The sequence below is a fragment of the Bos indicus genome, chromosome 7, assembly GCF_029378745.1.
Source record: "Bos indicus isolate NIAB-ARS_2022 breed Sahiwal x Tharparkar chromosome 7, NIAB-ARS_B.indTharparkar_mat_pri_1.0, whole genome shotgun sequence".
In the NCBI taxonomy this organism is placed as follows: Eukaryota; Metazoa; Chordata; class Mammalia; order Artiodactyla; family Bovidae; genus Bos; species Bos indicus.
In genome coordinates, this window is record NC_091766.1 from 93764657 (window position 1) to 93779902 (window position 15246).

General features: G+C 35.0%; 1 protein-coding gene across 9 annotated transcripts in view; it reads left to right on the forward strand.

The window, feature by feature from the left end:
- Positions 1-14750, forward strand: part of SLF1 (SMC5-SMC6 complex localization factor 1) — a 68265-nt gene extending 53515 nt beyond the window's left edge. For 4 of the 9 annotated variants that reach the window (XM_070792134.1, XM_070792132.1, XM_070792133.1 and 1 more), the window contains 6 exons: positions 6364-6509; positions 7432-7595; positions 8390-8523; positions 10431-10523; positions 10930-11112; positions 13770-14750. In XM_070792134.1, coding sequence (XP_070648235.1) covers positions 6364-6509; positions 7432-7595; positions 8390-8523; positions 10431-10523; positions 10930-11112; positions 13770-14248 — 1199 coding nt within the window. In that variant the 3' untranslated portion in view covers positions 14249-14750. Of the gene's footprint in view, positions 1-6363; positions 6510-7431; positions 7596-8389; positions 8524-10430; positions 10524-10929 lie in introns of all 9 variants that reach the window. The other 5 variants (XR_011567402.1, XM_070792136.1, XR_011567401.1 and 2 more) reach the window with 5 other exon arrangements.
- The last annotated feature ends 496 nt before the right edge of the window (positions 14751-15246 follow it).

A 15246-nucleotide genomic window follows, 5' to 3' on the forward strand; every position in this document is an offset into this window, starting at 1 on the left:
CATTTAATACTTCTACTCATTCAACTAGAAACCATTATCTCTCTGTAATGTTGTCTGTGCTATATGAACAGTTTCCTGGTCTCCTCCTGCATGAATACTTAACATTATTAAAAAATGAAAATCATTAGGTCAGAATACTTACTATGGTATAGAAAGCCACTTATATTAACTTGAGCTTATATTACTGGTTAAAACATTTCCCCCATGTACCTGTTGCTGTATAATTTTTCTATTATAACAAAAAGCTGCCACTGCTTCTTTTCCATTGAGTCTGATGATCTAACAAATTAGCATGGATGAAACAAATAAAAGTAATATGTAATACATATGTATAATTTTCTCAGTCTTCCTCCTCCCTGTATTATCTGATTTTAAAGTTCCCCCTAAAGTAATAGAATGTTATTTAAGCAATATGATGACAGAACTCATTTTCACATGCTTACTTTATGTTTTGTATGTATGTATATTAGTAGCTCAGTCATGTCTGACTCTTTACAACACCATGGACTGTAGCCCACCCTTCTCTGTTCATGGAATTCTCCAGGCAAGAATACTGGAGTGGGTAACCATTCCCTTTAAAGGGGGCTCTTCCCAGCCCAGGGATTGAACTGTGGACTCCTGCATTGCAGATGAATTCTTTACTGTCTGAGCCACCAGAGAGGCCCATGAAGGTTGTTCCTAACTCTTTTGGGTCTCCAGAGTTAAGGGAGGCTTCTGTAAGACATTTTTACATTCTTATTTTTCATATAGTTAACATACAGCATTACCTTAGTTTCAGGTATACTACATTGTTTGACATTTGTATATGTTAAATGATCACCACTACTATAAATTCAGTAACCATCTGCCCCCATACAAAGCTATTATAATGTTATCCACACTATGTATGTTCTTACTCTTCAAAGCCAGAGTAGTGCCCTGTGAACCATTTCCTTCCTCTCTCCCTTTCTCCCTTCTTTCCTTCTTTCCTAAATTTCTAAAATGAACATATTTTAAACCAAGTGAACTTTTATAGCTTTCAAATATAAAAGGTGATTTTGATATACTTAAAAATATTTTAGACTGCTAAGTAAGTGCTCTCTTTTGTTGCACATGTGTTTCATTGCATCTTAGTTTTATATAAAAGAAAACGTTCTTGAATATGCTGTCAATCACTATAATACTTCGAACAGAGATTCTAGAATAGGAGTCCAGGCTGTAACTGGGTTCAGGATTTATTCGATGATGCCCTCTGCAAAGAGAGGTCTCTCTTTATACTACTGAAGTTAGAAGATTTTTATCTAAAGCATTTTATCTTCTTTTTTTTTCTTTCTTTTTCATTGAGCTGAGGGGTGATTACTGTTGCTTTTGTGAAGTAGCTGTCCTTTGTTCCATGACTTTTTAACATTTCTTAGCTCAAATTCAATCTTCCTTCAGAATCCTTTCTTATCATTTCTTTCCCACCATTCCTACCAGATAGTGTGTGTGGGTTTGGTTTTTTTTTTCCCCCCCATTTTAGAAACAGAATTCTGGCATTATTTGCTAGCATGGGAACTAAACATTCAGCTAAAAGGATTCCCTGTTTTCATTCCATAATGAAACTTCTTTGAGTTAGAGGACCCAGGATAGGATTAGCAGTGCCTCTACAGATTGTCAGTATATTTATATGCATTGTTTCCAGTGTGTATTGGTAACCTCTAGGGAGATACAACTTATCTTACAGTTTAACTAAATACATGAAATAATGAGCCTTGTATGAACAGAATTCTACTGTGTGTTGGGAATCAACTTTAATGCTTTCCTTACTCATAATCAAATGTCCCTTAACTTTAAAGCAAGCATTGTTACCCACTGTTACTACCAGTTTTCACAAGACAAATTTAAACCTAACATATCTGAGCCGGTAACTGACTTCAGCTGAAATTAGACTTTAATGTTACCATTGTAATCCTGTGAACAGACTGATTACTTTGCTCTCAGTTATGTTTGATCACTGATATTTAAAACTACAAGAGATTAAACTGTATTCCTGTTTGAAATGTGTGTTTAAGCCTTTCCTTCCCCTTTTCAAAGCACACACAATTGGTTTCTTAGGCTTCCAATTAAGCCATAAATGGGCAGTTTAAAAATATATATATATCTAAAAGTGGTCAAATTAATATCTCCTAAATTTTTGTTACTATATGTTGATTTTAAGCCTTTGTCAGGAGAGAAAAGTAAATGATTTATCCTTAAGAGCAGTAGCTTTTCTACGATTAATATGTGAAACTAAATTGTTTATTATAGAGCTTGTAGAATAATATACTTAATCCCTACAAGTGAATCTGGGCCTTCTAATAATGTCCTTTTGGTCAGTATTTTGATGGAGAATCATTTCCTTGTTCGGTTGCTGAGTCACGTCTAACTCTTTGCCCCTCCATGGACTGCAGCACGCTAGGCTTCCCTGTCCTCCGCTATCTCCCAGAGTTTGCTCAAATTCATGTTCATTGAGTCAGTGGTGCTATCTAGCCATCTCATCCTCTGCCTCCCCCTTCTCCTTTTGCCTTCAGTCTTTCCCAGCATCAGGGTCTTTTCCAATGATCAGCTTTTCCCACCAGGTGGCCAAAGTATTGGAGCTTCGGCATTAGTCCTTCTAATCAATGTTCAGGGTTGATCTTTAGAATTGACTGGTTTGATCTCCTTGGTGTCCAGGAGACTCTCAAGAGCCTTTTCTAGCACCACAATTCAAAAGCATCAGTTCTTCAGTTCTCTGCATTATTTATGGTCCAACTCTCACATCTCTACATGACTACTGGAGAAACCATCCCTTTGACTATATGGGCCTTTTTTGGCAAAGTGATGTCTTTGCTTTTTAATACACTATCTAGGTTTGTCATAGCTTTCCTATCAAGGAGCAAACATCTTTTAATTTCATGATACAGTCACCATCCACAGTGATTTTGGAACCCAAGCAAAGAAAGTCTGTCACTGTTTCCATTGTTTCCCCATCTATTTGCCATGAAGTGATGGGACCGGATACCATGATCTTAGTTTTCTGAATGTTGAGTTTTAAGCCAACTTTTTCACTCTACTCTTTCACTTTCATTAAGAGGCTCTTTAGTTCTTCTTCACTTTCTGCCATAAGGGTGGTGTCATCTGCATATCTGAGGTTATTGATATTTCTCCCGGCAGTCTTGATTCTAGCTTTTGATTACACAGCCTGGCATTTCCCTTGATGTACTCTGCATTTAAGTTAAATAAGCAGGGCAGCAATATGCAGCCTTGTCATACTCCTTCCCAGTCTTGAACCAGTCAGTTGTTCCATGTCCAGTTCAAATTGTTGCTTCTTGACCTCCATTCAGGCTTCTCAGGAGATGGGTAAGGTGGTCTCGTATTGCCATCTTTTTAAGAATTTTCCACAGTTTGTTATGATCCACACAGTCAAAGTCCTTCTGCATAGTCAGTGAAGCAGACGTTTTTTCCAGAACTCCCTTGCTTTCTCCATGATTCAGTGAATGTTGTCAATTTGATATGTGGTTCCTCTGCCTTTTCTAAATCCAGCTTATTCATCTGGAAGTTCTCAGTTCACATATTGTTGAAGCCTAGCTTGAAGGATTTTGAGCATTACCTTGCTAGCATGTGAAGTGAGTGCGATTGTGCAGTGGTTTGAACATTCTTGGCATTGTCCTTCTTTGGGATTGGAATGAAAATTAAACTTTTCCAATCCTGTGGCCACTGCTGAGTTTTCCAAATTTGCTGACACGTTGACTGTGGCACTTTCACAACATCATCTTTTATAATTTAAAATAGCTCAGCTAGAATTCTGTCACCTCCACTAGCTTTGTTCATAGTAGTGCTTCGTAAGACCCACTTGACTTGACACTCCAGGATGTCCAGCTCTGGGTGAGTGACCATACCATTGTGGCTGTCTGAGTCATTAAGACCTTTTTTGTATAGGTCTTCTGTGTATTCTTGCCACCTCTTCTTAATCTTTTTGCTTCTCTTAGGTCCTTTCCATTTCTGCCCTTTATACTTGCTTATCCTTGCATGAAATGTTCCCTTGATATCTCCAGTTTTCTTAAAGAGATCTCTAGTCTTTTCCCATTCTATTGTTTTCCTCTGTTGCCTTCTTATCTCTCCTTGCTGTCATCTTGAATTCTGTTTTTCCCTTCTGTTGTTTCCTCAGCTATTTTGTAACGCCTCCTCAGACAACCACTTTGTCTTGTTGCATTTCTTTTTCTCTGGGATGGTTTTGGTCACTGACTCCTGTACAGTGTTGCAAACCTCCATACTTCAGGCACTCTGTCTACCATATCTAATCCCTTGAATCTACTTGTCACCTCCACTGTAATATCATAAGGGATCTGATTTAGGGCATACCTGAAATGCAAGTGGTTTTCCCCACTTTCTTCAATTTAAGCCTGAATTTTGTGATAAGGAACTCATGATCTGAGTCACAGTCAGCTCTAGGTCTTTTCATGTTTTTTTTTTTTTTTTTCTAACTTGCCCCACTTGAGGTCTCCTTTCCCCAAGCTTTAGGGTTGTATTTCTTCTTCCTTTTTCTTTTTGCCCTTGGAGGGAAAGGTTGGTTGAGTGGTTTGTGTTGATTTCTTGTTAGGGGTGACTTGTACCTGCGTTCTCATTTCAGGGAGCTTAGCCTGTCCCCCTGGAGTCCTGGGGTCTTCTGATGTCATCTAGAGGTTGCTTTGTAGGAGTTGTTCCACATCTTCATGAGTTTTTGATGTATTTGTAGGGAAGCTGGTGATCTCCCCGTCTTCCTCGTCCTCTATCTTCTTCCGCATCCACAGTCAGCCCTAGATCTTGTTTTTGCTGACTGTATAGAGTTTCCTTATCTTCAGCTGCAAAGGACCCAATCAATCTGATTTCAGTATTGACTATCTGTTGATGTCCATGGGTAGAGTTGTCTCTTGGGTTATTGGAAAAGGGTGTTTACTATGACCCTGTGTTCTCTTGACAAAACTCTTACCCTTTGCCCTGCTTCATTTTGTACTCCAAGGCCAAAGTTGCCTATCACTCTAGTTATCTCTTGATTTCCTACTTTTGCATTCTAATTGCCTGTGATGAAAAGGACATCTTTTTTTGACATAAGTTCTAGAAGATGTTGTAGGTCTTCATAGAACGTCCAGCTTCCGCTTCTTCAGCATCAGTGGTTGGGGCATAGACTTGAATTAATTACTGTGATGTTGGATGGTTTGCCCCAGAAATGGGATTAGTACTTCGTTCTGTTGTTTTTTAGGTTTCACCCATGTGCTGCTTTTCGGATTCTTTTGTTGACTATGAGGGCTACTCCATTTTTTCTAATGGATTTTTGCCCATAGTCATAGATATAATGGTCATCTGAATTAAATTTGCCCATTCTGTCCATTTTAGTTCACAGATGCTTAAGATGTTGATGTTCAATCTTGCTATCTCTTGCTTGGCCATGTCCAATTTACATTGATTCATGGACGTAATATTTCAAGTTCCTGTCCAATATTGTTCTTTATTGCGTCGGATTTTACTTTCACCACCAGACACATCCATAACTGACCATTTTTCTGCTTTGGCCCAGTCACTTCATTCTTTTCGGAGCTACTAGTAATTGCCCTCTGCTCTTCTTTAGTAGCATATTGGAATATTGGACCCCTTCCCACCTGGGGGGCTCATCTTCTGGTGTCATGTCTTTCTGACTTTTCATACTGTTCATGGGGTTCTCATAGCAAGAGTACTGGAATGGGTTGCTATGTCCTCCTCCACTGGACCATGTTTCTCACTCTTCACTGTGACCTGTCCATCTTGGGTGACCCTGCATGGCATGGCCCACGGCCTCATTTAGTTAAGCCCCTTCTCCATGAGCAGGCTATGATCCATGAAAGGGTGTCCTACATTACTTTTCTTCTTTATCTTTCATCCTTCTCTGCAATGATAGGATTTGTGGATGTGGTTGGAGGAAAAATGTCTTCCTATCAGCTCAAGACTAATCAATGCAAATTAAATGTGCCTACTTAAAAACCAAGTTCCGGTTTTCTATTGACAGCCTAGTTGTGGGAAGAGATCTTTAACATTAATTGGAAAGTATAGTGATAAAAACCCATGTCTAACTGTCTATTCATATATCATCTCTCCATTCATGTGTATATATATAAAATTTCCAGCCTTTTATTTAAAATAATAAAAAGTAATGGTTGTTTCAAATGTGAGAACATCTGCCATTAAAAAAAATTGCTCTTAAAGACCAAGGAATAGGAATATTATCTATTTTTCATGGTTTAAAATTTTGTGGGTGAATCTCACTGGTGTAGAAATCATCATCTGAATGAATAAAGTCCATGGAGGAAATAGTCTATAGAAAGAAATTTTATAGTGTGTAGCAATAACTATATTTACTTCTCTTATTTTCTACAGACTTTTCTTCACAGGACTTAGAGATTTTTATTTCTTCCTTTTCCTCCTCCTGGCTTCAAATGTTTGTTGCAGAGGCAGTCTTTAAAAAGTTGTGTTTACAGAATTCCATTAGTATTTCTTCTGAGCCACTTTCTCTTCAGAAAATGGTAAGCGCCACTCTATTTTAGTTCTTTTAATTTTTAAGAACTAAATTTATACATTCAGTTTTTAAATATTCTTAGTTATTCTGATAATTGTACAGAGCATATTAATCATCTTTCAAATATATATAAAAGCAGGTAGTTTTCTACCTCAAAATCTAATAATTATTGAATAGAAGTTTTAATTACTTGAGAATAATTAAGAATTGATAACAGAAAAGTTATACAAGAATCTTTGTATCACTTGCCACAGTACCTAACATTGTTATTTTGGAAAGACTGTGATCCAAAAAAATTCCACATAGTATTTAATGGTATTTAAAAAGTAAAATTTGCAAATGACTCTAAGGTTACACACATATAAAGAGTTTTATCTTGGCTATCTTTAGCTATTATTGATATTTATTATTTCCATCAGTTTCTTCAACAAATGAGAAATATACTTGTTAATAATTGGTCAGGTTGGGGAAATACTGTTTGCAACAATCCTTGTCTTTAATGACTTTTGCACTCCTTATTCCGTTCATTCCAGATTTCTTTTCTGTTAAAGGAAGGCATTACCAAGATGGAAATGACAAAATCCCAGTTGTACGTAAACCATAAATACTAAAAATAGGCAAATTAATTGTAACAAGTTGAGCATGAGACTCATCAAAAGAGCTTTCCTAAATGAACATCAGATTTGAGTTTGAAAAAAATTATTTTTAAGAAAGTAATTTTCTTCTGGTGTATGTCATATTGACATAATGACATGGAACTAGCAGCTTTCTTAATATTTTAGCATGTTCAAATGACTTAGGGAGGCAACCGTATTGATGAAACGCAGAAAATACAACTACATTTAATGGTGAAATGAATCAGGTAATTTCTCTTACCTGTTTCCAGGTTTTTTTAGTTGAGAAAGCAATATAATATTATTTTGCAACAGGTATATTCCTACTTGCCAGCTTTGGGGAAAACTGGTGTGCGTGGGACTAGAAAGATGCAGAAACCAAAGAAAATAGGACTGCGGCCTTGCTTTGAATCTCAGAGGGCCTTAATAATGCTGAATGGTGCTAAACAGAAGCAAGGTGAAGGGCTGCCAGAGATACCGTAAGTGATATTTGTATACCAGCTCGGCTTTGTTTTCAAGTACAGCTCTTCTTAGGCATTTCTTGAACCATATGGTTATCTGAGATGTTGTCTGAATTATGCTGATTAGCAGAAAACTCAGTTTTAGACCTATAAGTGCACATGATCAACATTTTCACTTTCTTTAATGCAATGTTCATGCTTTCTTTCTATTAAAAAAATAGATTCTTTTCTAAAAGAAGTAAAACTCTTCAGCAAAATATTGTTCCACACAATTTTTTTCCCTGTAATTTAAAATACTACTTATGTATAGTAAAGACGGGACTTCAGAATGCATGGTCATGTGAGACACCCTGAATTGTTCTAATAGCCTTCCCAAATGAGAAACCGTGTCTCAAAGTATGCCATGCAAAATTCAGAAAACTTGAAATCTTTGGGAAGAAGAGGATAGGATTAGAATATGAAAATAAGAATGGGAAGTAGGGGCCTGAATTTTTATCTTATTAGCATTTTGCTTTAGTCTCTCTGCCAAATAATGGTTTACTTGGTCTCAACTTCTTTATCTGATTTCAGTATTCATAAACTTTTTGGTGGTCAGTTGGGGGTGCAAAGTTAATAAAATGAAAATTACTGTATTAAAATTTGTTTCTATACAGTTGAAATAAATATAAAAATAGAAAGCAGTAAATATTTGAATGAATAATGGGGTTTAAATTAAAAGAATGCTAGGTTTTTTTATTTTAACTCACCATATAATTTGTGCTGCCATGCTTTGGTGAGAAACAATCTTTCCTTATGTCATTCTTTCTTTTCAGAGAACTGAATCTTGCTAAATGTTCCTCATCATTAAAAAGATTGAAAAAGAAGTCAGAAGGAGAATTGTCATGTTCCAAGGAGAATTGCCCCTCTTTAGTTACAAAGATAAATTTTCATAAGACTAATTTAAAAGGTATTCCAAATATTTAATTTATGCTAGGAACTTTGTGTGGTTATAGTCAGTATTTGCAAGTTTTACACACTGGACTTGATGAATACTTCACCTTAAATATTGGACAAGGTCCAGGAAAATACCTTCTTGGAGAGCATATTATTTTTTGAACTGCCATTTATACAAAAAAATGTTTAATACCTGGTATAATAGAGTATTTCTCCCTTTTCTCCACCTGCCTTTTCAAATATTAAACACTGTGTAGCTCATGTTGAGCTCATTCCAGACTTGCCTGCCTTACTTTTCTATTCCACCTCAACCTGTGCTGCTTAGGATCAGTGTCTTGTGATTTGAAAGTATAATTCAGTCTTCATCTCTTTCAGTTCTAGACGTTTTGTGAACAAAGAATGAGAAGTAGGCTATGTTACATAGCTGTGTTAAGCATATGGACTCTTTTCTTCCAGGCATTGAGCCCAGACTATGAAATGTGCTTGGCTTTTGGTTCTAACTATACTGGAACCTAAGTACCTAAAGGGATGGAGTAACAAGAATAGCGTTGTAATAATTCACTCCAGCACTTCTTTAACTTAGGTACCCCTTTAACTCAAAATTATGATACCTTCCAAGAGTCTACATCCAGCCAAAGTAAATTGCTAAGTCTCTTGTTTATGACCTATATTATGTTTTTAATACAAATGTTATCATTATGGTACCAAGCTTTCATAATATTTCTACATGGCATAAGTTCATGATAGCATATCACAAATGTAAAACAACTGCCCATTTGCCTCAAAATATGAAAAATGTATTAAATGTGAACTCAGATATTAACTCCAGAAAAGTGTCCTTTTTCTTTGTTGATTGTGTCAGAAAGTAAAATGAATATGAATGACTTTAGCTGAACAGCAGAAGGAACTGGGAGGGAGGAAGAGAATTGAGAAATAGTAGGGGAAAACTTCAAAAGCTTTTCAATGCCTTTAAAAGAAATGTTTTAGTAGAAGTTGTAGAAATAATCTGTAAAAACTGAACACTGGAAAAATGTGCTGCTTAGTATTTTATAGCGAGAAAGAGTTTGATTCAGTATGTATTTCATTTTCAAAGCAATCAGTATTATTTTAATCCCCCTTACATCAAATCATTACTTGTATCTTATTAATCTTGTTTACAACAGAGAGGGATATAGACAGTTTTAGGCAGCAGGCACTAATTGCACACTACCACCCCAAGAAAAGACTTTATCATTCTGTTTTTCATTCTTGTTCAGCTTTAAGTGGTACCAAGGATTTTTTTTGTGTGCATGTATGTGCGTGCATGTATGTGTGTGCGTGTGTGTTTATATTAAGATTCCCCCATTTCTCCTTCTCTGTGCTGCTGTAGCCAAGCCAGACAGCCTATTGAGAAGCAGCAAACCATCTGTTAATGGATTTGAAGTTCTGAATTACACTTGAGTGTGTAGAGGCACTCGTGCTTAGCCAGAAACATTCATTTGAATTAAGCTATCAATGCTGTATAAAAAAGAGCCATACATTTAACGTAGGTTCATGAATAAATTTAAGAGAGGGCAATTGCACTCTAAACTTTTATTGCTGTAAAACCCAGTATTTTTGGTGTTCTCTGATCATTTGGGGGTTTTATAGCAGGATTGAAGCTTTAAACCTTGAACTAGGAGGAGACAATGCCTGTGTTAAACCTTTTGCAGTAGAATTTCATTGCTGAATTGCTGACAGAGAGGCTCTATAAAGAGGATGGGGTTCCCTCCCCCTTCTTTTTTTTTCCCCTAATGTGAGAGATGTTTAAACCAGTCAAAAGGAAAACTCAATAAATAATTTTCTGGCATGGGGCCAGATCTCCTAGTTCATGCCCTTTGATTATTTTCTTTAGTTGATATCTTGTCTTCTCTGGAATAATCTATTAATTTTTTATGGCAGGAGAAACAGCCCTCCATAGAGCTTGCATAAATAACCAAGTGGACAGATTGATTCTTCTTCTCTCTATGCCAGGAATAGACATCAATGTTAAAGGTAAGTTCTAAATCTTTGTTGTCTAATTCAGTGTTTTATATTTGTGATATTAAATAGTTTAATTTCAGCATTACTAGAAATCACTTAAGTATATTTACCTAACATCTTCAAAGTATTGTTGGTAGCAAAACCAAGAAATTCATCACATACTGATGTAGAAGAGTGCACCGTCATTTTTGGCATCTATATTGTGACATACCCCACCATCAACATTTTAAAATAGTTTGTCTTTGATTTTATTTTTTATAATTAGAAATATTATACCCCTAAGCATTTATATCAAAGCATTCTGTTTGTATATAAGGCACTTACGAAGTAACACTGATAAGACAAGTAGAATTTCAGTACTTCACTACCAAAAGTCGTACTTTTGCCGTTTAAAAATTTGCCTTGATTTCTAATTTAGACAATGCTGGCTGGACGCCTTTGCATGAAGCCTGTAACTATGGCAACACAGTGTGTGTCCAGGAAATTTTGCAACGTTGTCCAGAGGTAGATCTGCTCACTCAAGTGGACGGGGTGACTCCTTTGCATGACGCGCTGTCAAACGGACATGTAGAAATTGGCAAGCTGCTGCTCCAGCATGGGGGTGAGTGCATTTATGCTAAGCGGGTTATGATAAATTATCCAGTTTTTTTTGATGAATCCCTCAGAGGTAGAAAGCATTTTATATTTTAAGATCTATAAGGAAAGATGCCTTTATTACATTTTAATGAAAACTAAACATGAAAAGTCTGCTAGCATATAAGCACCTTTTATTAGTAAGGATAAAAGCCTTTTGATAAAATGATTTATTTCTTGTGTCATAAAATTAAACCTGTTTACCTTTGTTATGAGAATATATTTTGAATTGGGTATGTTTTTACTGTTAATCCTTTTACTTAAAAGTACGTAATGTCTATAAACCAGCTATTTCTGAAAGCTTATTAATAAGTATATGTAAATCTTCATTTGTGAATACTTGGATATTTCATTCTTATTTCACTTCCTGTATATAACTGCTAATATGATTCTTCTTTTTCTTTAATGAGTCATTTCTTTACAGACTACACAAAAAGATAGCCTAGAATACCTTTTCTTCATTCACATTTTGTAGTCAATTAAGTAGGAGAATTGCCAAATGGTGATAACTGTTGTGTAGGGGTTTGTGATGGAAGTAACTTGAGCTCAGTATTCATCTACTGCTTTTTTCTGCTGGTTTCTTTTTCTGATCTCTGCTTTCCAAACCCTTCCCCAGCCCCCCGGTTCAATGATATTCTTCTTATATCTGAACTGAATAATATAAATTTTATATCAAAATGTTCAAAACTGATTTGGAAAAACTGTTTTAAAAGGAAAAACAAAGGAAAAGTGATTACAAGCTTATAATGCAGATTTGTATAAATTTCCTGTTACTTTTATTTGCATTAAAAATACTATTGTACTATTTGTCCAGTAATTAAAGCTGTTTGATTCTGGATGAAAATAAATAGTATAAATTATTTAGATATCTCTTTAAGATATATCTATATCTAGCTCTCATTTGTCTATCTAAGGAAGGCTCTATATCATGGTAGTTTGGTGTATTTGGTTATTTATAGTCTTCTCCTGCCCCCTAAAGGCCTTTGTGTGTCTGTTTTACTTATACCATTTCATAATCAATATATTTTTCAGTTCTTACACTTTTTTTTAGTATTATATGGGTACAGAACCATACTATTCTATCTCTGAAGTGTTTTATTTTTCTGCTTAACCATGAATGTGACATACCATGCCAGTATTTGGTTTTGCTTCACATGGTCTAAGTGATATAAAACCTTTGTTGCATTAAGTCCAATTTTTCAGAAGAAGAAGGCATTATATTAACCATTTTGAATTGTTTTAGGACCTTTGGTGAAGAATAGTACACAGATGAGTTCTTTGTCCTAAGAGAGGGAAATCTGTTTGTACTTGGATTTATCAAGATCCTTTGGCAATCATATAGACTTGTCTTTGCCTTAGTTATAATCTGAGTTTGGACCTATAGAATGGTTTGATATCACTATAGAAACTGTGTTCTCTCTTTGTTGTGAGTTGCTTAGTCTTTCTTGAGAGCAATAATTTTAAAATTTTATTTATGTTTTTAAAAACTTTGTTTACTTCTGGTATCTTGGGGTCATAATTTTGTTGTATTTTCTCTTTTAAACAGAAGTAACTTGAAATTTGGGGGGAAATGTCACCATAATGAAATCTAGTTTTAGAATTTTTCTATAAATTATATATTAATCATATGTCATCACTGGTTAATCTTTTATACTAAGAAAGAAGGACATTGTCTATCTAAGCCCCACTACATATTGTCAAGTCAGATTCATCATGAAGAGATTTAGCAACTGGGATCTGATGAGATCTGTGTGGTAAGGTAGAATCTTCTGGTTATGTCTGCTAGTACTCAAACCTTTACATTCCTTGTAACATTTGTATGGCAAAGGGCATAAATAATTACAGGACTTGATTAGCAGAGGTACAAAGTACTCCTGTTCTTTACAGTGTGACCAAATACTGAGTCACTGTTATTTTGCCCCTCCCATATCATCTTTTACTACCCAGGGGATAAATTGTGTCTTCAGTACTTTGTAAGTAGATGGTTAGATGGGTTTAACTAGCATAGGTGAAATGAAATCTGAGTTTGTCCCAGAGCATATAATATTTACTTTTTGTGAATCAGTTACCTTTACTAAAAATTGAACATAAGCAAGGGTAATGGAAAATGTGTCCTGTCTCTGGGCAGAGTTTTGCACTCTGCACTGCTGCTATCACCAATTCGCAATGGGAGGGGGCAGTACTTTTTCCTCTTGGTGGTATTATGAAATATCTTTAAGACTCTCATACAGAATTTAAGATAAATGTATTTTGTTAATTCCCTCCAAGAACACTGATATTCTTATTTCAAGATGACAATTTATAAAGTTTTATCAAAGTTTTATATATATATATATATATATATATATATATATATATATAAAACACCATATATGTTATTTATTGAATTAGGGATTTACTTTTAGGCAAACCTCATTAGGCAATTGGCTAGGTGTTTTTTTTTTCCCCCTAAAGCACCTTTATTAGGCAGTTAGTATATATAGCTAGGTAATTATATCAATATAAATTACTGCAAAATATGACTGTAAACTGAACCCTGGGTGGCTTTGGGAAAAAAAGAGAAAATATGGCTGTTAAGCTGCCAAAATGTATTACGCTTAACATTTTGCATTTTCTTTTTCACAGGCCCAGTGCTTCTACAGCAGAGGAACTCTAAGGGGGAATTGCCCTTGGATTATGTGGTATCATCTCAAATCAAGGAAGAACTATTTGCTATCACCAAAATAGAAGATACAGTGGAGAACTTTCATGCACAAGCAGAAAAACATTTTTACCACCAGCAGCTTGAATTTGGCTCCTTTTTACTTAGTAGGATGTTACTAAATTTTTGTTCAATTTTTGGTTTGTCTTCAGAGTCTTTAGCTTTCAAAGGATTAACTCATCTAAGTGAGCTGCTTATAGCTTGTCAGAATTATAAGGAAACCACTAGTGTTCATACTGACTGGTTATTGGATCTTTATGCTAGAAATATAATGACATTGCAGAAGCTCCCAAATGCTCTGAAGGAACTGCCTGAGAATGTAAAAGTGTGTCCTGGAGTACACACTGAGGCCTTATTGGTGACATTGGAAGTAATGTGTAGGTCCGTCACAGAGATTTCATGATGATGCCAAAAAATAGGGGTCAGCTTTCTAAACCTGTTCAGCTTGCTTTGTCATCTATTAGAGACTTCGTCGCTTATTAACACACGTTAATTGCATTTATTTATTGACAGAATTTGCAGCCTTGCTAATTTTAAAAGCACTTAAAGAACTTATGCAAAGCTGTAGTATAGGCTTCTTTTTCCAGTGTGTAGAATTTAACTCAAAAGTAAAAAATAGTTTTGTTTGGTATATATTGCTTTTGTTAATCTTCATTATTTTTTGGTTTAAAAGTTATTTATTTACACTGTACATGTAAAAATTTTTAATTTAAATATTTTTTTAAATCAAAATGTAATGTTCTCTATTTTAGGTGTTTTGGGTCTTAGAATCATGAAGAAAATATTTATGCAAATATGCACCTATAAACATGTAGCTTCCTGTTTCTTCTCTGTAGGCTGTTGGAATAAAATACTCATTTTAGTTTTATGTGTTTCTAAAATAAACATTTCAGAGTTCACAATAATATATTCTTTTGGTTTTTAAATGTAGTAAACGTGCAAAGTTTGGTAATTTGATCCCTTGATCTATTTTAGCAGTTCCTATACAAAGTGTATTTCTACTCTATGTAACCACTCTTCTCTAAGCAAAATAATCTGCTTTATAATGTTTTATTAAATATTAAGATCATAAATGGCAACAAAGTAATGGATTTGAGATTATCTAAAATGTTAATGGTCCAATATGAATTTACAGAGTAGTAATGTTTCATTTTGCAGTTTTTCCTAACACTGATTTATAGTAAAACTAAAAAAGGGGTATGGATAATAATTACTTTTGAAACTGGAGTTGCTTCACTAGTGGGAATAAGTTACATTGTGATACAGCTGGAAAAGAAACATTAGAACTTCCATTTAGATTTTATGTAACTAAAGTGATGATCTCACAACAGTTATTATAATCTGTTAAAGAAGCACTCTTTAGTTTTATTTTGGAAATAGATCTTTTAGCAGGATACAAAT